Source organism: Marmota monax, unplaced genomic scaffold, assembly GCF_021218885.2.
Source record: "Marmota monax isolate L192 unplaced genomic scaffold, Marmota_monax_Labrador192_F-V1.1 WCK01_AAM20220418_F8-fsc00125, whole genome shotgun sequence".
In the NCBI taxonomy this organism is placed as follows: domain Eukaryota; kingdom Metazoa; phylum Chordata; class Mammalia; order Rodentia; family Sciuridae; genus Marmota; species Marmota monax.
The window spans coordinates 3,553,905-3,579,666 of record NW_026695235.1 but is presented as its reverse complement, the minus strand read 5'-3'; the positions used below and the strand labels follow the sequence as shown (position 1 = coordinate 3,579,666).

General features: G+C 40.8%; 1 protein-coding gene and 1 pseudogene across 1 annotated transcript; one reads left to right on the top strand and one right to left on the bottom strand.

The window, feature by feature from the left end:
• The first annotated feature begins 12,401 nt into the window (after positions 1-12,401).
• Dnajc28 (DnaJ heat shock protein family (Hsp40) member C28) lies at positions 12,402-16,520 on the top strand. Its single transcript, XM_046439277.2, has 2 exons — positions 12,402-12,539; positions 13,636-16,520. Exon 2 carries the CDS (start codon positions 13,664-13,666, stop codon positions 14,822-14,824), a length of 1,161 nt encoding a protein of 386 aa, XP_046295233.1. The 5' UTR covers positions 12,402-12,539; positions 13,636-13,663; the 3' UTR covers positions 14,825-16,520.
• A 5,419-nt stretch (positions 16,521-21,939) lies between these two features.
• Positions 21,940-25,554, bottom strand: LOC124089252 (high affinity cAMP-specific and IBMX-insensitive 3',5'-cyclic phosphodiesterase 8B-like; annotated as a pseudogene).
• Positions 25,555-25,762: the final 208 nt, after the last annotated feature.

Genomic DNA, 25,762 nt, shown 5'->3' with positions numbered 1-25,762 from the left:
TTTTCAGATTGTTTACTGCTAGCATATAGAAATATATTTTGACCTTATATTCTGCAACTTTTCTTTAGCCCTTAATAGTTTTCTTTATTAGTTCTTTAGGGGATTTTGTATATAGAGTAATATCTGCAAACATAGGTTTCTTTCTTATTTGCCTGCCTCCACTTTCTTTTTCTTGTTTAATTGCCCTGGTTAGATCTTCCCTTATAATGTTGACTAGAAGTGGAGAGCTCTAACATCCTTGTCTTTCTTGGCCATAGTGGAAAGGTTTTAGTCTTCCACCACTCAGTGGGCTTTTGTAGATATAATTCTTCTCAAATGTTTCCACTGGGCACAGTGGAGCACACCTGTAATTCCAGCAGCTCTGGAGACTGAGGCAGGAGGATTGCAAGTGCAAAGCCAGCCTTACTAGACCCTATCTCAAAATGAAAAATAAGAGGACTGGGGATGTGGCTCAGTGGTTAAGCGCCCCTGGGTTCAATCTCTGCTACCAAAAAAAAAAAATGTTCTTTAATTTTCTTAGCCCTCCTTCTCCCCCAAATAGGATTTTATCACCAGGCAAACCAAAGTAACTAGTATTTGTCCCACCAGCTCTGTGGACTAGAAGGGTGGAAAGGCTTCAGTTACAAAGAAGAAATTGTGTGGGGACATATTTGGTAAAGATAAAGAAATTAGTAATGTTTTATCAAAATATGTTGGCAGTGCAAATCGGTTTATCCTTTCTTGAGCATAGTTTCATGACGTGTATATTCACAAAGCACAGTGGCCACCTTTCCATTACCGTACCCAGAAAAACAAGTCATCTTTCTCATAGTCTGCAGAGCATGGGAAATGTCATAATTTATTTCTCCACTTCCTATAATTTGTTCTTTTCCTTTCTCCTTTTTTTAAATTTTTTATTATTATAGTGGTTCAAATGAAAATCTTGGAAACACCATCCCTACTCCAAAGATTTTCAGAGATAATCAAAATCATGAAGTTGGTATGACTTGCTCTTTTATTTTTATTTGTATATTTATTTGTTTTGGTACTGGGGATTGAACCCCCACAGAGGCATTTAACCCCTGAGCCATATCCCTAGCCCTTTTTAATTATTTTTATTTTTTGACCGGATCTCACTAAATTGCTCAGGCTGGCTTTGAACTTGCTATCCTTCTGCCTCAACCTTTGGAGTTGCTGGAATTACAGTCATGCAACACCATGCCCAGCTTGAATATGGCCTTTAAAATTATTAAGAACCTTCTGCCATTGTTATCTTTATTTATTTATTTTTGGTGCTGGGGATTGAATTTAGGGCCTCAAGCATGCTAAGCACGTGTCCCCACTTACTATATGCCAGTAATGGTTCCTAACTATAACAAATCAAAAGTGTCTCCAGCCAGGTGCTGTGGCACACGCTTGTAACCCCAGCAGCAAATGTACCCTTGAGGATGCCCCTCCACTCTTGCCACCGAACAAAGTTGAGAACCACTGCACTGGCATACAGTCTCTAAAGAAATCTAGGGTTAGTGAGTTTGCCTCAGATTGGGGTCCATTGTTCCCCTGAATCAGCATTACCTAGACATGAATGAAAGACATTCCCAGGCCTTCCATGATACCATAGAATGAGAATATCTAGAGGTAGCATCTAGGATCTGAATTTTAATGAAGCTTCCTCTCTGCCTCTTATGTATACTAACTACAGGGTGAGAACCCTGCTCTAATCCCTCAGAGAGTAAGCATCCATGCGTGCTCACACATACGTACACACACAATCCAAAGCAGAAAAAGTGTCAATTATTCTGAATGAATTTGGATCACTGCAGAAGAAATAAAAGGATTCCAAGTGTCTGATTCTCACTGGTGACTTCAAAACAAGCACTGACACAATGCTAATCACGAATTATAACACTAGCTTTTTTTTTTTTTCCCCTGCAGTGCTAGGGATTGAACTCAGGACTTGCTAGGTATAGCACTCTACCACTGAGCCACATCCTAGCCTGTTAAATTTCTTTGTTTGTTTGTTTATTGGTACCAGGGATTGAACCTAGGGGTGCTTAACCATGAGCCACATTCCCACCTCCCTTTATATATATATATATATATATATATATATATATATATATTTTTTTTTTTTTTTATTTTATTTAAAAACAGGTCCTTGCTAAGTTCCTGAGGCTGGCTTTGAATTTGTAATCCTCCTGCCTCAGCCTCCCAAGCCCCTGGGATTACAAGCATGCGCCACTGGGTCTGGCAGAGCCCACTGAATCTTCATAGCACCTTATGAAACAGATACTAACATCATTCCATGTCTACAAATGGGGAAACTAAGGTACAGAGGAATTAAGTCATTTGCCCAAGAACATAACTGTTATGTTGGATATATATGAACTCAGGATTTGAACAGAGACCACGTGCTTATCCATTAGACCCTGCTTTGCTTGAAGGTATTTGTCAGGGCAAATGGCAAGGCAAGGAGTGAAGCAGGGAAAGACAACTAAAAAGGGACCCCTGCAATCAAAGTCAACTCTGAAGATTGAAGTCCATGGGCTGTGCATACAGTAAGCTACCCCCACTCAGATACAATCAGAATAGGACATGGACAGATTTAAAAGCATCCCCCTAGCCACACACAGAACAATCAACAAAAAGAAGATACCTTTCAGACACAGGGGGCTTAACTATAACCTTTGATTAAGCACAGGTTCAAAATAAGCCACTCTGACCTAGGAACAAGTCTTAGAACCTGGCCTAAAATACCATACTCATCCCTGGTGCCTGCCCAAATCTTTCTTCCCAGGATCAGTCAGAGAAGGAACCTCCATGCTGGTTGATTATGAGGCAAAGACCTAATCTCTCTGAACTGTAGTAGACACACACACACAATGGTAAAGGGCAAAACTCTCAATTGGGTAAGAGCTTTGCACAACCTTTGGTTCATAAGTGGCTTATCCCTCCCTAGGAGCAACCCCTCAATGGCCAGTTTAAAAGATTAAAAAGGGAAAAAGCTTGAAAAAAAATTTATAAAAGGAGGATCTGAGAAGGGGCATTAGGCTACACACTGAGGTGAAAATGACTTTGCAGAATTAGTTCAGCCAAGTCACTAAAACAGCAAAGCAAATGCTACCTTCACCTTCAGAAGAGGGATCAGTACTCACCATCACAACAGAAATTACCTAAAATGCCCAGTTTTTTTATTTAAAAAATTATAAAACATGCATATAAAGAAGAAATTTGATCCATACACTGGAAAAAAATGCAGGCAATATAGATGCCTTTGAAGAGGCCTGGACTGGACATTACAAGAACTTCAAAGCAGATATTATATATATATACGTACAAAGAACTAAAGGAGTCCATACTTAAAGAACTAAAGGCAGGTATGATGATGATGTTTCATCATATCACAAATATTAATAAGTTAAGCTGACAAAGAGCCAAGTAGAAATTATAGTGTTGTAACTGGATGTGGTGGTGCATACCTGTAAGCCCAGCTACTCGGAAGCTGAAGCAAGAGGATTGCAAGAAACCAACATGGGCAATTTAGTGAGATCCTGACTCAAAAAAATAAAAAGGGCTGGGGATGTGCTTGGTAATAGAGTGCTCACCTAGCATGCATGAGACCCTGGGTTCAATGCCCAGTACCCCTGCTCCAATAAAACAAATCATAGGGTTGAAAAGTATAACTGAAATGAAAACTTCATCAGAGGAGCTCAATAACAGATGTCAGTTGGCAGATCAAAGGAGCAGCAAACTTGAAGAAAGATTACCTAGAGATTATGCAATCCAAGAAACTGGGGGGGAGAAAATGTTTTTAAAAAAATCAGCAGAAATTGGGCACGCTGGCACATATCTATAATGCCAGCCGATCAGGAGGCAAGGCAGGAGGATCATGAGTTCAAGGCCTGCCTCAGGAACTCAGCAAGGCTCTATGTGACTCAGTGAGACCCTGTATCTAAATAAAATATAAAAGAGGGCTGGGGATGTGACTCAGTAGTTAAGTGCCTATGCAGAAGGAAAGGAAAGGGAGGGACAGAAAATATATATGAAGAAAAAAATGGCGAAAACTTTCAAATTTTATGAAAAACATTCATCTATATATCTAAGAAGCTCAAGAAACATCAAGTAGAATAAAGGCGTAGATCCACACCCACACCATCACTGTCAAATGCTGGAAGCCAAAGGTAAGAAATGTATGTGGTAAAAGATACCAGGGCTCAAGTGCACTAAGTATCATTAGGTATGCCTGGACACCTGGAAGGAAAAAAATGGATTTAAATTAAAATGCATTGCTGGGTATGGTGGTGCAAGATTGTAATCCCAGTGATTTAGGATATTGAAGTAGGAGGTCACAAGTTTGAAGCTACCTCAGCAACTTAGTGAGACCCTGTCTCAAAATAAAAAATGAAAAAGGGAGGTGAGGGGTTGGGGTTGTAGCTTAATGGAGGGGGGAAAAAAAGCCTTACCTCTAAATGAAGTCCAAACTTCCCAAGCACCAATTGATGCAGGCTCTCCACCCTGACTTTGGGAATCCTATGTCTGTCAAACTCACTGGTACGTTTTTTTCTTAAACTCTACCCAAACTGAGAGCCAATGGGCTGGGATGTAGCTCAGTGGCAAAGCATCTGTCTCACATTCACAAAGCCCTGGGTTTGACCCCCAGTTCCAAAAAAAAAAAAAGACAAACTGAGGGTGAGGGCCAAAGCACCTCACTCTGGTGGACATGGAATGAACTCTAATTACATCTGTGTCTCAGTGCCATACTGGTAATTGTTTAACAGGACATTCTCCTGGGTATAAAAGCTCTGATTGTAGCATTTGCTGATGCTAAGTTTGGATAGTGCCCTCCAAAGTCCATATACTACAGGCTTGGTCTCCAGGTGCTGGGGACAATTAGGAGGTGGGGCCTTATGGGAGGTCCTTAGGTCACTAGGAGTGTGCCCTCAAAGGGGATTATGAGATCCCAGTTTCATTCTCTATGACACAAATGTAAGTGGTTTTCTCTGCCACTCACTCTGTCATTATGTGCCATTATGTCCAGAAGCCAAATCCCAGACCTGAACTTCCAGAACCATGAGTCAAAATAAATCTTTATTTCCTAAGTAACATTTCTTAAGTAACCTCAAAGGATGCAAGTTCACAAGAACAGCTAAAACTGTATGGCTTCAGTCTTCCGAACATCCCTAGGGCCTCCTAGCACATGCCTAGTACTCAAAGGGTATTTTCTGTTTTAAATTTTTTTAAAAAATTTATTAATAGGTTTTTTAGAGCAATTTTAGATCTACAGAAAAATTGAGCAGAAAGTATAGAAATTCACAATATTCCCCATTTCCCTTTTGCCCTTCACCAATACTGTTTCCTCTATCCTTAACTGTCTTATGTTGTTGTGAAACATTTGCTGTAACTGATGAACAAATACTGATGTTATTATCAACTAAAAGTCATACTTGAGGGTTCACTCCTTGTGTTATATAGTTCTATATCCATTTTGCTAAATTCATAATGTATATTTGCCCCATCATTACAGCATACTTTCACTGATCTAAAAATCTCATGTTCTATTTATTCATCCCTTTTCCCTACACTGAACTTCTGACAACCATAAAATGTTAAAAAAAAAAAAGAAAAACAACTTATTTTTTTAACATTTTAATTATAATAAAATACATGTAAAATTTATTGTAGCCATTATAAAATCACAGACCTACACTGTTAAATATATTTACATTGTTGTGCGATCTCCAGAACATTTTCATCTTGTAAAACGGAAACTCTATAACCATTAAACAACTTCCCATTTCACCCTCCCTGGAGTTCCGGGCAAACACTGTTCTACTTTGTTTCTGTGAGTTTCAATACTCTTGATAGTTTATATAAGTGAAATCATGAAGTATTTGTTTTCTGTGACCAGCTTATTTCATTAATGTCCTTAAGGTTCACTATGACATAGCATTTGTCTGAAATGGATTATTCTGTGGTGTGTGTCACATTGTGTTTTTTTTGTTCATCAAGCTGGTTCTACCTTTTGGCTATTGTGAATAATACTATTATGAACATGGGTGCACAAATAACTCTTTGATACCTTGCTTTCAATTATTTGGGATATGTATACCCAGAAGTGGTGCTGCTGGATCACATGGTAATTCTAAGTGGTGGCAGACCTATGTTTATCATAGCAGCTGCACACTTTATATTCCCACCAATAAGGATCCAATTTGTCCATATCCTCACCAATATTTATAATTTTCCGGGATTTTTTTTTACAGCATCCATTTTAATGGGTGTGAGGTGATGTTTCATTGTGGTTTTAATTTGCATTCCCTAATGAACAGTGATGTTAAGCATCCATTCATATGCTTGCTGACCATTTGTATATTTTACTTAGAGAAATATCTATTCAAGTTCTTCACCAATTTTTTAATCCACTGACCTTCTTACTATCTCATATATTTACATATCTTTCCCCCTAGAATGTCAAATACTTGGAATCAATACAGTATGCAGCCTTTACAGACTGGTTTCTTTCACTTAGTAATATGCAGTTAAGGATCCTCCATGTCTTCGTGGTTTGATAGCTCAGTTCTTTTTATCACTGAATATTCCATGGTATGGATGTCCTGCAGTTTGTTTGCTTTTTGAAGGAGATGTATTTAGTATTGTGGATTGAACCTAAGGTGCCTTACCACTGAGCTATAGCTGCAGCCCTTTTTTTATTATTATTATTTTGAGACAGGATCCTACTAAATTGCTCAGGGTCTTGCAAAATTGCCCAGGCTAAATTGCTGAGACTGGCCTGGAACTTTTGCTCTTCTAGCCTCAGGCTCTGGGTCACTGGGATTACAGTGTGCAACACTATTCCTGTCTTTGAAGGACATCTTAATTTCTTTTAATTTTTGAAAATTAAAAGGAAATTCTTTTTAAAAAATTAAAAATAATTCACACAGAAAGCTGTCAGAATAATATAAAACCTCTCCAATACCTTTAACCCAGATCTCCCCATTAGTTTTTTTGTTTTGTTTTGTTTTTTGGTGATGCTGGGAATTAAACCCAAGGCCTACCCACAAACTAGGGAACTTCTGTAACACTTAGCTAAATCCCCAGCCTCCCCCCCCCATAGACTTCTACTCTATAACTTATAGGCATGCTCTCTCTTCTCTCTTCCTCCATACATGCACTTATTTCTAAGCCATTAGATAGTAATTTAAATATATATCCTTTATCCATAAATATTTCCATGTATGTTTCCTAAGAACAAGGATAGAAGCAAAATACCCATGTGGCTATCCCCCAGAGCAGATAATTAAACCTCAGTTGTCAAGCAAAGAATAGAAATTATGTAATTACTTGATTTCATTTAACACAACAGATTCCATTTGTTTAGTCAGGAAGGGCTTCTTCAAAAGAGAGTTTGAGTTGCAAATTGGATTTATGTGCTTATTTTCTATGCTGTTCAATTGAGAATAGCATGGAATATATGATCTAGTGTCACCCAGAATTTGAGGTCTTTCTGGAGAAGTTGTAGTAAAAGGGTCTTTCAGGGACAGTACTTGAGTGGGGCCTTTTTGAATGGGACCACCACTTCATGTCATTACAAAGCTGTCTTTAGAGTTAAACATGCCTTAAAACCAATTATCTCTGCTAAAGCATCTTACATGATTCTTTCACACACAGTGTTATTGTTAAGAATTTTTTATTATTGTTATTTGAGAAAGGATCTCATTATGTTGGTCAGGATGGCCATAACCTCCTGGGCTCTGGTAATCCTACTGCCTCAGCCTCTCCAGAAACTGAGACTACAGTCATGTATTGCCACATCCAGCTTGTTAGTGACAGTTTTAAGTATTTGGAGTTTTGTTGCCAAAATCTTTGACAATTAAGAAGCATCAAGAAAAAGGAGGCAACCCTCCATGTCCTGGTCTTTTTAACTTATCAGATCATGTTCAAGGATAAGAAAAGCAAAGCTTAGCCATGCCATAAAGCAATAATTTCAATAAACATGCTGGGTGAATGTAATACAGGTTTGAAACAATCCAAATCTTGATCCCTGGGCAGCTGATGTGCACTTGCTTTCCTCACTAGTGGCCTGCAATTAGAGAATGATATATACATTGTTCATAATTTTAAGAAATGAAGAGAAAATGCTGATAAGTCAGGCTCAAGTGATAAATCACTTCAAAGCTAGAAATAAAATTTAAGAGTGCTTGGGTGGGAGAAGGCAACTTCCACTAGCAAGTTTCCACAAATTCCACATGTGGCCCTTCCTGAACCATTCAGTCACTAATCAACCCAGATGGGAAGAGGGAAGAGGACACTGCTGAGAGCCATTGCCAAGTAGGAATGACGCATCGCAATTTCTTTGTCAGCCTACTCCATGTTGCTTAGAGGAAGGACTCTCCATGGTGGACCCAGGTCATTTGCAGTGACTTTGCATGAAAGGTGACCTTGCTCAAGGACCAGGGCGGATCCAGGTTTAGGGTGGATCAGGGTTTAGGGCGGATCGGGATTTAGGGCTTTCTGGGTTTAGGGCGTTTCCAGGTTTAAGGTGATTCCTGCTAGGAATAGGGCGTATCCTGCTGCCTCAGGCGCCTTGAGTTCCCGTTGAGTTCTCGCAGGATTCAGAGAATATTTGGGATTCAGAGCCTGGTGGAGAGTGTGGATTTTGCCCAGAACATGTTTGTAGAGTAACGGTATGAGTTCGGGAATAAAGAATTGCTGTTTGAATCTACAAGGCTGTGAGTGGCTCGTGATTTTGTGCCCAGCCAGACTGCGGCAGACACAATGTCCAAGTGAGTGTGAATCTTCTCTTTTCCACAGTACTTTTTCCCACCCATACCCCATACTTTATTCTTGTACAATGGTCCCCACTTAACCATGGTTTCAATTTCAGTGGTTAAGTAGGGACAGTTATTCACCATCAATCATGGTCTGAAAATATTAAGTGGAAAATTCTAGAAACAATTCATGAGTTTTAAATTTTATGCCATCCTGAATAGGGTGATGAAATTTCTCACCATTCTGCTCTGTCTCACTGAAGAAGCAAATCATCCCTCCATCCTGGGTATCCAATACCTAGCCACCTTGATTATCAGATGAACTGCCATGGTTATCATTATCAAGAAACTCTTTACTTAATAATGGCCCCAACCACTAGAGTAGTGATGTTAGGAATTTTATTATATTGTTATAATAATTCTATTTTATTACTATATATTTTGGTTGATCTCCTACTGTGCCTAATTCACAAATTTAACCTTATTAGAGATATATGCTCAGGGACTAAAAAAACAAAAACAAAAACATAGTATATAGGGTTCAATACTAGCCCTGATTTCAGGCATACACATGGGATCTTGGAAATATCCCCTAAGAATTAAAGGGGTACTGTCCTTCTTAAGTCAATCTACAACTTTTTCTTTTTTGGAGGGGTACTGGGGATTGAACTTAGGGGCACTAAATCACTGTGCTATATCCCCAGCCCTATTCTGTAATTTATTTAGAGATAGGGTTTCACTGAGTTGCTTAGCACCTCACCTTTGCTGAGTCTGGCTCTGAACTTGCCTCAGCCTCCTAAGCATCTGAGATTACAGGCACACGCCACAGAGCCTGGCAGCCAATCTACCACTTTCTTTCTTTTAAAATTGACACTCTTTTTGTAAAACTCCTCTATGATCAAATGGAGTAAAAAGAGTACTAAGATGGCACCCAGAGAGAAACACATGTTCACAGTAGTTCTAAGAATTGCGGCTTAGATGACACCATTTGCAAATGTTGATGACCAATGTGTATACTGAGCTTCAATCAATCTGCAGGGAGCTATGGATTTTGGTTACTATGATACCACAATTTAATGAAAACAAGTCAGTTTCTTTGCAGTCATCATAGAGCCAATGAACTGTAAAAGAATGCTTTATCACCGATACAACTTGCTGCTGCTGTAGGAGTTTATGTGTTGTTCTGAAGGTCACCAATAGGACATTTAATGAAACTGAAATAGAATACTGTAGATTAGATAATGCTCTGTAAAATTTGCTGAATTGGGTAATAGTATCATGGTGACATTAAGAGACTGTCCTTGTTTTGAAGAAAGAAATAGTGCATTTGGGGAGGTTAAGTGCCTGCAATTAACTTATAATTACTCATAAAAAGTCTACATGTGGAGAAAGAATGAAACAAATATGCCTACTCTTGGCACATTGATTCAACTAACCAATACCAGCTACTGCCTACATCCACATCATTTGGTCATTTTTGGCAAAGATGGAACACATATACTACAGTGATTCCACAAGACTATACTGAAGCTGAAAAATTCCTATCACCTAGTGACATAGTAGCTGCTGTTATAATATCGTAGCTCCCCATTTGATCTGCTTTTGGTGATGCAGGTGTAAACAAATCTACCAGGTGCTGCCAGTTATATAAACACACAGCAATACAATTATATACAGTACATAATATTTGATAACAAGTTGCTATGTTAATGGTTTATGTATTTACTATCTATACTTTTCATCTTCATTCTAGAGTATACTCCTACTTATTAAAAAGAAGTTTGTAGCTAATATCATAGCTCCCCTGTAATCCCAGAGACTCCACAGGCTGAGAGGCAGGAGGATCAAAAGTTTGATCCCAGCCTTAGCAACTTAAAGAGGCCCTAGGCATCTTAGAAAGACCTTTTTTTGGAGAGGGGGGCAGTACTGGGGATTGAACTCAGGGGTACTCAACCACTTAGCCCCATCTCCAGCCCTATTTTGTATTTTATTCACTGAGCACTTCGCAGTTGGTGAGGCTAGTTTGAACTAGCAATTCTCCTGTCTCAGCCTCCCAAACCACTCAGATTACAGGTGTGTGCAATTGCACCTGGCAAGACTCTATTTTAATATTAAAAAAAAAAAAAAAAAAAAAACGGCTGGGAATGCGGCTCAGTTGTTAAGTTTTCCTGGGTTTAAATCCTCAGTACACCCCCTGCCCCAAAAAAAGAGTTTTTAAAGAAGTTTATGCAGAACAGTATGCTGTGTTACCCTAATAATAGCCTCATCTACCCTGTGTTTACTATGCATTGTGATTGTGTTTCAAGACCACTGACCTATGTCCTGAGTGGTTTGTGCAAGTACACTTAGTGATATTCACACAAAGATGAAATTGCCTAACAATGTATATCTCCGCACGACTATATATGAGAAAAATAATCCAAGTCAGTGTGGACTACTTTACACTTTGCAGTTCAGTGTGTTCCTTACACAGAAGGAAATCAATGATCATGTTGTTTATAACTGATAGTGTTGGTGCCCATTTCTGGCTCCTTTAGGAGACACTGGGGCAACAAAAAAATATTGTTTTTTAATATTGTGTAATTCTGTCTAATAAAGGACAGCCTAGAGAGCTAGGCGGACAGATTCAGCTCCCTTAATCTGAACTGTGGTCTAAATATTGGTGAAATGGTCATGCTCACTTTGAATTTAGTTTGGGCTCTATCATTTTGGGGCCATTAAAAGTGATAATTCTAGCTGTCTTAGAATTTGGTACCAAATTTAAGAGAGGAAAGGAGTCATGTGTATGAAGATCAAGTGGGTGAGTTTGATGCAATGATTATTTCATCGTATGTAAAATGGGGACGGTAACAGTATTTCTCCCAGGCGGCTGTTGCACCCAGTACAGTGCCTGGTAAACAAAAATGCTAAATACTCGGTTACAAACAGTCACATGCCTTGCCTAAAGCACACAGAAAATGGAAGAAAGATTATTTTCAACCCAGGTCTGAAAGTCCTCAAGTCTTTCCTCTCCCTTTAAAAACAACTTTTCTACCTGTCCCTGTCGCGGTTAAACCGAAGCCAGCAGATCCTTCTTTTCTAGCCTGTCCCCAGCCCCTACCAACGCCTGGCCATTAGAGCTAAGTACTCGAGTTAGGTACTCGCTGAGTTAAAGAAAGACCAGCTTTCTAAGCCTGAGTTAGTTACTAAGTAGCTTAGTGACCTCGGGCAAGTCAGGTGTCCCCGGAAGGGGCTGTCCTGGTCTTGCAGGAGCAATCGGCCTAACCTTCCCTCGCCCCAAATAACCCAGAGTCATCTCCTCCAAACGACAAAGACTTCGCTGCAACCCGACACGCGTGCCCCCGGACGCTGAGCGCCGGGGACCCACTGAGAGGCCTCCCGCGAGTCGCCGCTGAGGCCCCGCAACCCGAACCTCGGGAGGAAGTACACCTCCCACAAGCCCAATCGGCCGAACCACCTCCGCTCGGGGAGGGGGTGGAGGCGGAGCTGCAGCCCTGGGGCAGGCCGGAGCCTCCGGGGTGTCCTGCCTGTGTCCTCCAGGTCAAGTTCGCGGTGGGGGAGAGTTCCAGTTGCCCTGATAAACCAGGTCATCCGCCGGAATCGGGCAGGATGATAGGCTCCGTGCTCCGAGAGGCCCCCCAGAGTAAGGCCGCAGATGGTGTAGCCCAGCCGAGAACCCGGCTGCGGACCGCCGCGCCAGCGCCTGGGGAGTGAAGGGCGACCCGCCCACGCATGCGCAGAGGCGGAGCATGGGGGCGGGAGTCGCGGGGCCCCTTCCCCATCCCGGTGAAGGTGAGTCGGGGCCAGGCGGGGCGTGTCCCGGGTCCGGACCGACACTGCGCTGTAACCTTCTCCGTCCGAACCAATGCTCAAGTCCGTTGACCCCAATCGTTGGAGGTTCCCAGGAGCTCTTTTGGCGTTTACGTATGAAATTCCCACTTTCAGTTAAGCCATTCTAGTATTCTATAGCCATTGTCTATGTACATGTCCCCTTTATTGGACCATGCATTTTTAAAATAGCAGCGAACATTTGCTAGGGCCATCTCCCCTGTCATCTTTGCTTTCCCAGCACTCGTAGATAGCTCCTTCCTAATGAGCTATGGAGCCTTAAGTCTTTTGGACGCTTGATCCTGCTCAGTCTAGATAACCAGGTACATATTCTAGTGCTGTCTGTTTTATGTGCCTAAGTCTTCTTATGAGAAGACTTCCGAAACGATGAAGACCATGACATATTAATTGGAAAAAATGGTTTGTTTGAAGTTTATAACCTGCTGAGGATACAATTAAACGTCCTTATTGTGCCCCCCCTCCAACCATTTTGCTTACACTTCATTATACAACCTGGTTAAATTGCTTAACCTTTGGACTACATTTTCTCATACAATGAGAAGATTGGATTAGGTGATCACTAAGAACTTCCCAGCTCTAAAATTCTGTAATTAGTGAGGAGTGGAGTCCAGATTATGTCACAATATGTTAATGCTAAACATCATCGACTTCCATTTCTCTTGTTAACATCAGTGAAATACACGCTGTAAGAATTTTGTCAGCAACATTAGAAAGAACTGTCCCTTGCTGGATGTCGTGGTGCAGTTCTATATTCCCAGAGACTCAGGAGGCTGAGGCAGGAGGATGGCAAATTGGAGACCAGGCTCAGCAACTTACACCCTGTCTCAAAATAAAAAATAAAAAGGGCTGGTGGATGTAGCTCGGTGTTAAAGTGCCCCTTAGTTCAATCCCCAGTACCACACACACACACACACAAAAAAAAAAAAAAAGAATGAATTTTCCCTTACTAGATTTATAATTTCACATCTTCTTTTATTACTAAAAATAAGAAATCAACTGATAATAACTTTGTTCAACCTGAATTTGTTGTCATTTATAGGTCATTGTGAAGAAGAACTCTGGGTACAATGATGAACAGAATGCATGTGAGGATGGCTCAAATCTTACGATCTCACCAGATAAGTGCTTCACGGATTCCTAATGGAGTGAAAATGCTTCCGTATCTTGGTGTCATTAGAAATAGAATGATATCAACCCATAAGTCCAATAAGAAGATCAGAGAATATTATAGGCTGCTGAGTCTGGATGAAGGATGCTCTGCAGATGATGTCAGGGAATCTTTTCGCAAGCTTGCCAAGAAATACCATCCAGATAGCGGCTCTAGTACTGCTGATTCTGCAACATTTGTAAGAATAGAGGAAGCTTATAGGAAGGTACTTTCCCATGTGGTAGAACAATCACATGCCAGACAGAATAAAGTTGAAGAAATGGAAGAAGAAGAAGAAAAATTCAAATATAATACACCCCAGCACAGGCATTATTTAAGTTTTGAAGGTATTGGTTTTGGGACTCCAAGTCAGCGAGAGAAACAATATAGGCAATTTAGGGCAGATCGTGCGACTGAGCAAGTGATGGAATATCGAAAGCAGAAGCTACAAAGCCAGCACTTCACTAACAGCGTAACTGTCAAAGATGTCAGACAGAGCAAAGAACAAAAGATAACTCAGGCAATCGAGCGTTTAGTGGAGGACCTCATTCAGGAATCAATGGCAAAAGGAGACTTTGACAATCTCAGCGGGAAAGGAAAACCTCTAAAAAAGTTTTCTGGGTGTTCATATATTGATCCCATGACTCACAACCTGAACAGAATATTGATAGATAATGGATACCAACCAGAATGGATCCTAATGCAAAAGGAAATAAAAGATACTATTGAACAACTCAGAGAGGCGATTTTAGTGTCTAGGAAAAAACTTGGAAATCCTATGACACCAGCAGAACAGAAACAGTGGAACCAAGTTTGTGAGCAGTTTCAAGAAAACATTCGAAAACTAAACAAGAGAATTAATGATTTTAATTTAATTGTTCCCATCCTGACCAGACAAAAAGTCCATTTTGATGCACAGAAAGAAATTATCAGAACCCAGAAAATATATGAGACCTTTATAAAAACAAAAGAAGATGCAGATAAAAGCCCAAATGACATTAATCAGGAAGAAGAGAAAACACCTGGAGTCAAGACAGGTCTTTTAAACTGGATGAATCTGTGGAAACTTATTAAAATATGATCATTTTGATGTTCACTATCACAGTGCTGCTTCAGTTCTTTGTCAGTTGCACTGACATCAGACATAGAGGTGGAGATGTGTTGCTATATCATACGAATTTGAGAATTGTGTGCCTCTGTAAACTTTTCACTAAACTAATCACTTCCTTGGCAATGTGAGAAACTGCAGACTGAGTCAGAGAGTTATCAACCAGCTTTGCTCTGCGAATATAGCAAGAAGAGAACTGACTTCTAGGGGAAACAATTTAACCCATGTCAGAGTCTAAATGCATCTCAGGTAAAATGAGCTAGAACTGAAACTCAGACTTGAGAATCATTCAGGTTATTCTGAAAGTCTTAGTGCAGTTTCAAGAGCTAATAACTTAAAAGCAGTTACTGATTGCCATTTTCAAACATAGGTACTTAGACAACAACAAAACCTAAATATGCATTATCAAAACAAAAAACTAATGAAATATAATGAAATTTAACTAACCAAACCTCTGAATGATGAATGTTTTTTGCGAGTTTGCTGCATTTATACTTCTGAGCTTATTAAAGCTCAAAACTATTCTAAGATTTTTGGAACATCCTCTTAAAAGCTAAGTTCAGGAAATTTGCTTAGTGGAGTTTTGTACTCTTCTTATTACAAAGACCTTCGCTGTGAGTATTGAATGAAGAAAATACCAAACAGCTAGGTTGTACTTTTGCCTAACTTCATGATCCATTCTGGCTGCAGAAATCAATTATATCAGCTAGTTGATTTAGAAATTCTAGAAATAGACTCCAGTGTCCACTTTTAAAGAGGCTTATTTGTTTATTTTTTTAATTTTCAGAGATAGTAAAAATTCTTAGGCTCAATGCAAATATAAGATTTCACTTCAAGCTTCATCTCTGATCACAAGGTTGAAGTGTTAGGTTTCCATAAGCCTGCCTGTGTCTTAAATTCCTCAGAGGCTTTTCAGTTCATGTGAAGATCCTAATTTATTGTCTTATGGACCCAATTTCCTGTCTTACAGACTTTTTAATAAACAAAGATATGTAAACTTTATGTATTTGCGTCTTTTGCAAATGACAAAAGATTGAAATTCTTGAGGTTTTTGTCCTGTCCACTTTCAGGAAATTTGACTTTTTAAAGTTTGGTTAATTGCTTTTGCCACAAAATTGGGCACCTAGAAGGAAGCAGAGGATGGTGAAAAGGAGCTGGTCTGTACCCAGAGTGCTGTGATATAGATATGATTCAGAAGCACAGCACTCAGGACTCTGATTTTGGAAGAAAGAATTATCGTGTGAAGAGTGTGATAATTAAAACAACAAAGAAATGTTCATCTTCAAAAGGAAATTTGGGGGCTTTCTGCTTGAATCATGGGATATTAATTGGTATAAAGTGATTTTTTTTTTATTGAGTTATCTATAATTTGGCTTCTGTAATGATAGTACTCTGTCACTAAAAATTGTGACCAGTGTAAAATGTAGCTTTATAATAAGAGCTATAGTTCCACAACATTTTAGGAGCCTGTAATTCTGTGAATCTTGTTAAAAATGGGAGTTAGACCTGAAGAGCTGATTGTATTGCAGCAAGCACATATTAATAAAAACATTTTCAATGTTGAACAATGCGAAGGTGAGGTTTACCAAAAAATTGCAATCATTAATTTCAGGCACAGTGCACTTTATGTTTGTAAATGTTTATATTAATAAAATTACTTTAATGATTATTCAGTGGTCTGTGTCGCATAAACAACTACTAGTAATAATAACCATATTTTTATATTTTTAATATTTTTATTTAATAACCATGGGTTTTTAATTCCTTTTAAAATCTTTTTCTTTTTTTTTTTTTTTGTACTGAGGATTGAAGCCAGGGATGTTTTGCCACTGAACTACATCTGTAGCCCCCCAGCTTTTTTTTTTTTTTTTTTAAGTTTGATACAGGGTCTCTCGTCTCACTAAGTTGCTTAGGGCCTCACTAAGTTGATTGAACTTGTGATCCTCCTGCCTCAGCCCCCAAGTCACTGGGTTTACAGACATGCATCATCACACCCTGATAAAACCTTTTTTTGAAATTAATAATATTGAAGCTGTGGCATAGATTCTCCATGTTATGAGGAAAGGGTGTTTTTTTTTGTTGTTGTTGTTTGATTTGGTGGTACTGGGGATTGAACACAGAGCCATCTACTGTAACAGGGATTACTTGATGTTTTGACTGTATCCCTTGTCACTTGAAACTTACATTTTTTTTTCCCCCAACCTTCTTCTCTCTGACCCTCCCTGATCTCATTTTCTTTGAATCACCTCTTTATCCTGCTGATGGGCAGAATCACAGCCTTTGGAATAGGAGTCCTTGTGTTTCTCCTTTGCTAGATGAATAAATTTATTGCTAAAGCCATAAATCTTTTTCCTTTTTCTCAAAACCATGTCCTCGTTATTGGATTGACATCAGGGACAAGGACCCAACTTTCGGCAACACTACCACTGAGCTGCACCCCCCAGCCCTTTTTATTTTTGAATTTTAAGACAGGGTCTCACCAAGTTGCTGAGGCCAGCTCAAACTTGGGATCCTCCTGTCTCAGCTTCAGAGTCCCTGAGATCATAGGTGTGCCTCACCACACCCAGCTGAGGGAAAAACTCAATTATTTAATTAACCAAATTTCAGGCCCCCAAAAAGGATTTGAGCTAGTTTATCCATTTGTCATACTGGAATCGGTCACTTTCAATACAGCCTTGATCTTTTCCTTTTAGTTTTTCCACCTTTTCACCGTCAGCTTTTCTGTTTATTGATAATTTATTGAGGTTCCTGATCTCACTAATAGGCACATATCCAACTCTTCGAGTTCTTAGCCTTTCCATGGCTCCTGTCTCCACAATTCATTCTTCAAATGCTAACACCAGGGCTCTGGCCCAAGAAGCCAAGGAGAGAGTCTCAAATCACTGCAGCTTCTGTTTTCTAGATGGTTTTTGCTCAAGTTCTGTTCTCCTGAGTCTTGGCTTCAGTAGCTGTGCTGGTACATCAGGAATAAGGCTGAAATCCCTGAAGAGGACAGTTGTATTCCTCTTCCTATTCCTCATCATGTCCCCCACAACCCACTTAGGGACTTAGTTCTTAGAAACTGTCTTCCCAGGCTGGGTCCCTTAACCTTGCCTCTGCCTGGGTACATTACTATCTGACATATTTTCTGGCCACTAACTACTTGGGTGGTCCTCACTGGGCCTCAGGTACCTGTTGGGACATTCCAGTATCCTGAGCTGCCCAGCCTAGGGAAGACTCATGCTGATTTGCCTCTTCTTATAAGTACCACCCTCCCTTTTGTTCATTCAACACACATTTATTGAACTTATAAAACAGAATCCATCGTTTCCCTCTCTGAATTCTCAAAAAATCTATAATTGTGGGGTGGGGGCAAAAGGACTCCTCAGCCTCAGAGGTTGGATACCAACTTTGCTCGGTACCACCACCTTGGTTTCAGGTAAGGGACACTGTGCCCCTCTACACCTCTGACCAAAGGGAAGATCCACAAAAGTCATAATTCCCCCTTCCTGGCTAAGACTGGATAGAAGCCTTTAAATACCACTTTCTTCAGAGCTCAGGATGACATAAGGGAAGGAAAGACAGTCCCTAGAATAGGACATCCTTACCCCTGGCCCTCTCCAGTTTGCCTCGGAGGCCAGCTCCTAGCCTGCTGTGGAGTGGCAGAGCCTACTGTCCTCCCATCTCCTAGAAAAGCCCTAAAGTGCCCTGACCATGCCTCCACTCCCAGAATCTAGAGCCCAGAAAGTAGGACCAGGGGACACAGGGCTTTTTCTCTCTTGCTAAACCCAACGTCAAAGTTCTGGCTTCCTGTGGGAGGACCCACATCTTCCCCAGATGATTGACATGAATGCCATCCCTCCTCCCTGAAGAGAGACTTTACCTGTCCATAGCAGGACAGATACATCCAAATATACCCCTAGTAATCTTAACATTTGTTCCAAGAGAGCCTACCACCTCCTGGGTGGAGGGGTCCTACCTGGTATATAAAGGTAAAGAAGACATCTGTGCCCTTGAAGACCTTCTAGCAAGAAGCACTTGGTCTGGTGGCAAATCTGCTCTGAAGTTTACAGATGGATCTCTGTCCCATGTGGATGAGCCTGATGCAGGATCCTTGTCCTTTCAATTCTTCCATTCAGTCACAGCATTAATCCACTTGGTATTACTACAAGTTAATACCCGAGGACGGTTGACATTATAAGAGGTTTATTTAACTCACTTTTGGAAGTTCAAGGTCATGGTCCTGGCATTGGCTCAGCTTTGGTGTGAGGACCCTCTTGTTTGCATCTTATCATGGCAAGAGCCCCTGTGTAAGGGAGAAATTTTATTTGGAAACAGGAAGTCAGAGAGATACTGGGTGGGGCCAGGCTCAGACTTTCATAACAACCCTCTTGCCACAACTAACCAGGGTCACATGAGAAATTGAGAAATGCATTAGGCCCTTCCTAGAGCACACCCCCAATTAACCTAAGGACCTCCCACTAGTCCCTACCTTTTAAAGGTTCCACACCACCTCCCAATAAGGTCACCCTGGGGACTAAACTGCCAACACATGAAATTTTGGGGAATACACTAAAACCGTATCCAAACCACAGCACACAGCTATATCATGATTTGCCATTTGGCTAAGATTTAGCCTTAAGATGCTCAGAGCTTTGCTTAAATGATGTAGTGAACAGCTGTTCGACTTTTGGGTAACGTCATAAAGACCCATATTTATGGTGGCATGCATCATTCAGCTGGCTGGTTCCTTCCAGCAGGAAGCCAGACCTGTGAAGTTGAACTTAGCAGGAGACAAAATCCTTAATTTTCTTAAATATGCTCAGAAATGGGATATTGACCTAGGCTCTGCCAATAGACCTTGACATCGGGAGGCAGTTCAGAATGAGATGTGGCAGGTAACACACTGGTTCTTCATGGTTTCGCTTCACAGGTGCAGGAAGACAGTGACTGCCAGGTGGAATTCCTGGCACAGAAAAGGCGTCCGTTCCAGTAGCAGTGGCAGGCAGCTAAGTTCATGGCTTCAGGAGTGTGGTGGCTATAGCAGGTGGTTTTCTCACCTGGCCAGTTCCTCAGTGTGGTTGTGAGCACTCTTTCTGTTACAGTGGGAATTGCCTTTTGTGATTCAGAACTTCCATGGATGCAGATAAGAGCAGGAGACTCTCACAGCATTGAGATAAACAGGAGTTGTAACTGGATTGTGGCCCGTGAAGCACAGGTGCTCTGGCCAAAATCTCAGCTCTGCCCCTCTATAGGCATGTGTGTTTGGACAAGTTACTGAGCTTCACTGACAGAGATTTCTCAACATAGGAATAATGGTCAGTATGGTGAGAATTAAAGAGACAAATATGTAATCCAGCACAATTTCTGATGCATGAACACTTCAGTCTAAATATTAAATTATATGTGCTCTTGTGCTCATATAATAATAAATGGAAGTTCTTATTTTTATTGAAGATTTATTGATAAAAGTGTTCCATAGTTCTTTTCTTGGAGAAGCCTGATTTCAAAGCTAATCTTAGCAGTTTCAGTGAATTTTTTTAAATAGCTGACATTGCTCTGTCATGCCTTCATGACAAAACTACTAGAAGGCTTTAGAAGGAAACGGAATTGGTTGGACACAATAGCACACACCTATAATTCCACTGACTCTGCATCCAAGGCAGGAGGATCACAAGTTCCAGGGCAACCTAGGGCAACTTAGCAAGGCCCTGTCTCAAATAAATAAATAAATAAATAAATAAAATAAGTACTGGGGATGTAACTCAGAGGTAAGGCACTCCTCTGAGATCAATCTCCATTACCAAAAAAAAAAAAAAAAATTAGAATAATTCCATTTATATGAAAAGTCTAGAATAGGTCATTTATAGAGCTAGAAAGTAGATTAGTGGTTGCTTAGGGCTTATAGGGTTTGGGAGGAAATGGAGAGTGATTGTTAATGGATATGAGGGGTTTTTGGCAGGGGTGAAAATAGGTTCTAAAATTGATTGTGGTGATGCTGCACAGCTCCGCAAACATACTAAAAACCACAGAAATGTGCATTTTAAATGAGTGAATATTTAGTGTGTACAAAACTGTTTTAAAAAGAGAAAAAAACTAAAAGCACCCAAATTTGGTAGTTTGAGCACTCCTTTTTCTATAGACAATTGTCTTTGGAAGCATACAAATATTAGAAAACTGTTTTAAGTCACATGAAACCTAAAACAACCGTCAGTGTTTTTAAGAATTTAAATTAATAGAATTTATATCCATAGCAAAAGTTGATTTTTATGTACAAATTTCTGGAAAAACAAACTGTCGGTATTCCCAGGCATCTGATACTGAATCTTTTTTTTTTTTTTTTTGGTACCAGAGATTGAACCCAGGGGTGCTTAACCACCGAGCCACATCTACTGCCCTTTTTAAATATTTCATTTAGAGACAAGGTCTTGCTCAGTTGCTTAGGGCCTCACAAAGTTGCTGAAGCTGGCTTTGAACTTGCAATCCTCCTCATTTAGCCTCCTAATCCTCCTACAGGGATGCATTATGTCTATCCCAAATCATTCTTAGAGCAATTGTTACTCTCAAGAAACTGAGGAATGGCCTTACATAAATGAGAATACACAAAGTGGAGAAAATCCCAATAAAAGCAGCAAATTCGGAGGCTGGGATCATAGACTATAGCTCAGTGGTTCACTCCCCAGCACTGAAAAAGAAAGGAAGGAAGGAAGGAAGGAAGGAAGGAAGGAAGGAAGGAAGGGAGGGAGGGAGGGAGGGAGGGAGGGAGGGAGGAAGGAAGGAGAAAGAAAATGTACATCTTATCAAAGAATTTTTTTAATTACATACACAATTTAATCATATACACAAAAATTTTCACTCTAAAACTCAGCAGGTATTCGGGTGCATGCCTGTAATCTCAGTAGCTCAGGAGACTGAGGCAGGAGGATCATGACTTCAAAACCAGCCTCAGCAAGAGAGGTGCTAAGCGACTCAGTGAGACCCTGTCTCTAAATAAAATACAAAATAGGACTGGGGATGTGGATCAGTGGTCGAGTACCCCTGAGTTCAATCCCTGTACCCACCCCTAAATAAAAACACAGCAGGTGACAAAATTAAGATTTCAATTTCCACTATTTCCTGTTATCTATCATGTAGCCCCACGTCTCTGCTCTCCTTTCCCTCTCCTCTCCAACTTTGCCCAAGAAGAAGTGGCCTTGAAAAGTCACAGCTCCATGGCTTTCTGGCATTAGCTGCTCCTGAGTGTCAGGGAGCTGGCAAAGGAGGAAGAGTGTCTGCTTATGCGTTTGGGTCTCAAGAAATCTATTCTAAATGTGTCACTTAAGGTCCCTCCTGCCCACAGCCCCATGGATGTATCCATCTGGCTAGTGAAGTTGTTACATGGCACAAGATAAGCTGATAAATCAGATTCTTTATTTTGGAAAGAAATTATTACAAAAACGTAAATACATACATATGCGTGTATGTATATATATGTATACATGTAAAGGATAGACATGACTAAATCACTTCCCTTGTACTCTAGACTCCCCGCATCCCGACCTATGGAGTCCACTTCCTAGGTCCAGTTGCCATCAACAATTTCATGTATAGCTGTATTAGTTTTATTTTGGGAGGAGGGCCCGGGGATTGAACTCAACCACTGAGCCACACCCGCAGCCCTATTTTGTGTTTTATTTAGAGACAGGGTCTCACTGAGTTGCTTAGCACCTCACTTTTGCTGAGACTGGCTTTGAACTCTGGATCCTCCTGCCTCTGCCTCCCATGCTGCTGGGATTATAGGCTTAATTTTTTTTTTCTTTAAAAAGAAAAGCTTGTCCAAAGCCATTCAGATGTAATTGCTTTTTTAAAAAAATATGTCTTTAGTTGTTGATGGACCTTTATTTTATTTATTTATTTATTTATATGCAGTGCTGAGAATTGAATTGAACCCAGTGCCTTACACATGCTAGGAAAGTGCTCTACTACTGAGCCACCACCCCAGCCCCACTAAGGGCTTTTAAGTAATACTCTGTATAGTTCCACATGGCTGTCCCTGTGAGCCAGAAGTAGGGGAAGTTACTTCATGAATTCCCCCCAAGCACAATGCCATTCCCTCCCCCATCATGATGGCTGTCTCTTAAGATGAAGCCCTTTCATAGGAAAGAGAGCTGGAGGCTGCTGACCCCTGTCAAGGAGAGGCACTCATCTGGCCAAGGCTGCATTCTAACTTGAGTGTCACACTGTCAACCAATAGAACCACGTAGCCATGGAAGCTGTAAAGCTTATCAATAATTTGGTCCTTGTTGTTTTGCTGGTTTATTTAGCTTTTTCCTTAGGCAGGTCTGTTTAGATAAGCTTCTTATAATTCCTTTTCTTGAGGACAACAGTCAAGCTTTTGTTGGTGGTGAATTTTATGGTAAGACATGGGCTGAACACTAAGTTAAGCTACTTGGTCACCATCCAGGGGATGGGCTCACAGATGCCACAGTCTTTGCTTCTTGTGTTCAGCTAGTTACAGTAAATCAGCTCCACGGTGAGACAAGGCTTCACAGGATGATGGCATAGCACAGGAGTTTGCCAAGTATTTGTTCTATTATTAAGTGATCATTTGAAAGATCATGTAGATATTTTTTTCATGGATCATAACGGTCTAAAAAAGAAATTTTGGACTTGCATGATTTAAGGTCATATATTAAACATTTGCTCTCTTACCCTGTACCTGTTATTGTCACTACCAAGGAGAGCCTCCTGTTTATATTACTGTGCTTCACAGTGCCCTTGGAGATCAAGAGGTCCCCTTCCCTGGCTCAGACAAAACCTTAGACTTTAGCACTTTAGGTCATTGTTTTAGTCAGCTTTTTTTGCTGCTGTGACTAAAGGAGAAAAGTTTATTTAGGGGCTGTCAGTTTCAGAGTCTCAATCCATAGACAGTAAGCTTCATTTCTCAGGGCTTGGGGTGAGGCAGGACATCATGGTGGGAGAGTATGGAAGAGGGACCCAGCTTGCATGAAGATCAGAAAGCAAAGAGAGAGGCTCCACTCACCAGCTACAAAATATATACCCCAAAGCCACGCCTCAATTCCCACCTCCTCCAGCCACACCCTACTGCTTCATTTACCACTCAGTTAATCACTATCAGGTGATTAATTCACTGACTGGGTTCAGACTCCTCATAACACAATCATTTCTCCTCTGAATCTTCTTGCATTGTCTCACACATGAGCTTTGTGGGGACACCTCACATCCAAGCCAGAACAGTCATCTACTGTCTTCCAGTGTCTGCAGTTATCCACCAGGTGCTGCATGAGGACCAGCAGATGTGCAAAGGCATACCATGCACTGAACATGTCTATTATGAAGTAGTCGATGAAGCAGATCTGGGACCTGGGTTGCTACAAGTGCTCCGGTCAAACACTGGCATCACCATTGACAGCCCCCATCTATTCACTTCATCAGTCTGTGCAAAATACTCCTTGGAGATCCTCCTGACCCACACAGGTCCAAGGGGTGGCATGGGTTGGTCATGTTGGCACATATAATCATCATACACTTGATCAGGATTTGGTTTTCAGGAAAGATCTTCCCAGTGGGATTGCATTCACAGGAGCTACCCTCAAGCTCAGCTGCCATCAGTTTGTTGATGGTGTTCACAAATTTGTTCACATGTTCCAAGTGTTTTGTCATCTCTGTTGCCAAAACCATGTCAATAATGGCACAACTTTAAATGATGGTTCCTGTCAGTATTCTTGAAAATGTGGTGTTTGGTGTCCTTGACAATGAGCTGGAAGGTCGGGGCTGCATGGCGACTCCCCAGGATGGCAGTGCTGTCGTAGAGCACAGCAAGGTCTTTGCCTGTATTGTACGGGAACAAGCTGGTCTTTCTCAGGTGATCCAGTCTTAGACTGTGGCAGCCACCAGGGCTTCCACCTCATCCAGTTATCAAGGCTTCCCTGTCACGCTTTCCTTTCTAAGAAAGCAAGCTGTGGTATGCAAGATGTCTGCAGCATGGGTGGAGTTATGGTAGGCATTAAGACAGGCCTGAAGAGTGGTTTCAGAATAGTCTAAAAATTCACATAGTCCAAAATGAGTGAGTACCTTTAAGCCTAGGTAAACCAATGGCGTTTTGTGCATAACCATTTCTAATTCAAAGATGTTGAAGTTCCAACTTTTCTCATTATCAAGTAATCGGGCAATACAAGGGGGAACATTTGATGGTCTTGGCACTGTGAGGTGACTGTGACTCTGGTGCACACTCTTTGTAAACTGGCCTTTTCCAGCTTCTGGAGGCTGCCTGCATTGTTGGTTTGTGGCCTTCCTTCTCATCTTCAAAGCCAATCAGTCTTTCCCATATCACATCACTCATTTCTTGATAATCTTCTCAAACCATCCAATGAGATCACTGGATGAGGATCTTCATGGTATGAGGATCTTCATCTCTGGTACCCAGCCGAGGGACTAAAACTCTATGATTCATAACATGTTTAGAACTCTAAGGCTTCTGTTAATGTGATTGAGCTGTGTTTTTTTTTTTTCCTGCACTGATTTTATTTATAACCTTTGTGATGAGAGTTTCAATGGAGTGGATCCTCACTGTGGATGGATAGTGATGATTCTATAGGCTTCAGTGCATTACTGCCTCCAGATGATATGTATTTCACATCAGTGGACTCTTTTTTTCCTGTTCTTGTACCTGAATGAATAAGGCTCTAAGAATTGTCTCCTGAATCAGAATGGATCTTGTGAATAGATTATGGAGGCTGCAAAGTCCCATCTGCAAGCTGGACGCCCAGGGAGACCAGTGGTGTAAGTCCCAGAGTCCAAAACCCTGAGGATCTGGAGCACAATGTCCAAGGATGGCAAAGACTGACATCTCGCCTCCTGCCCTAAGTGGATCTTACTGGGCTAAAATGATGGTGTTTGGAGGGCCGTGTTCCTCTTGATTCCCCCTATGGA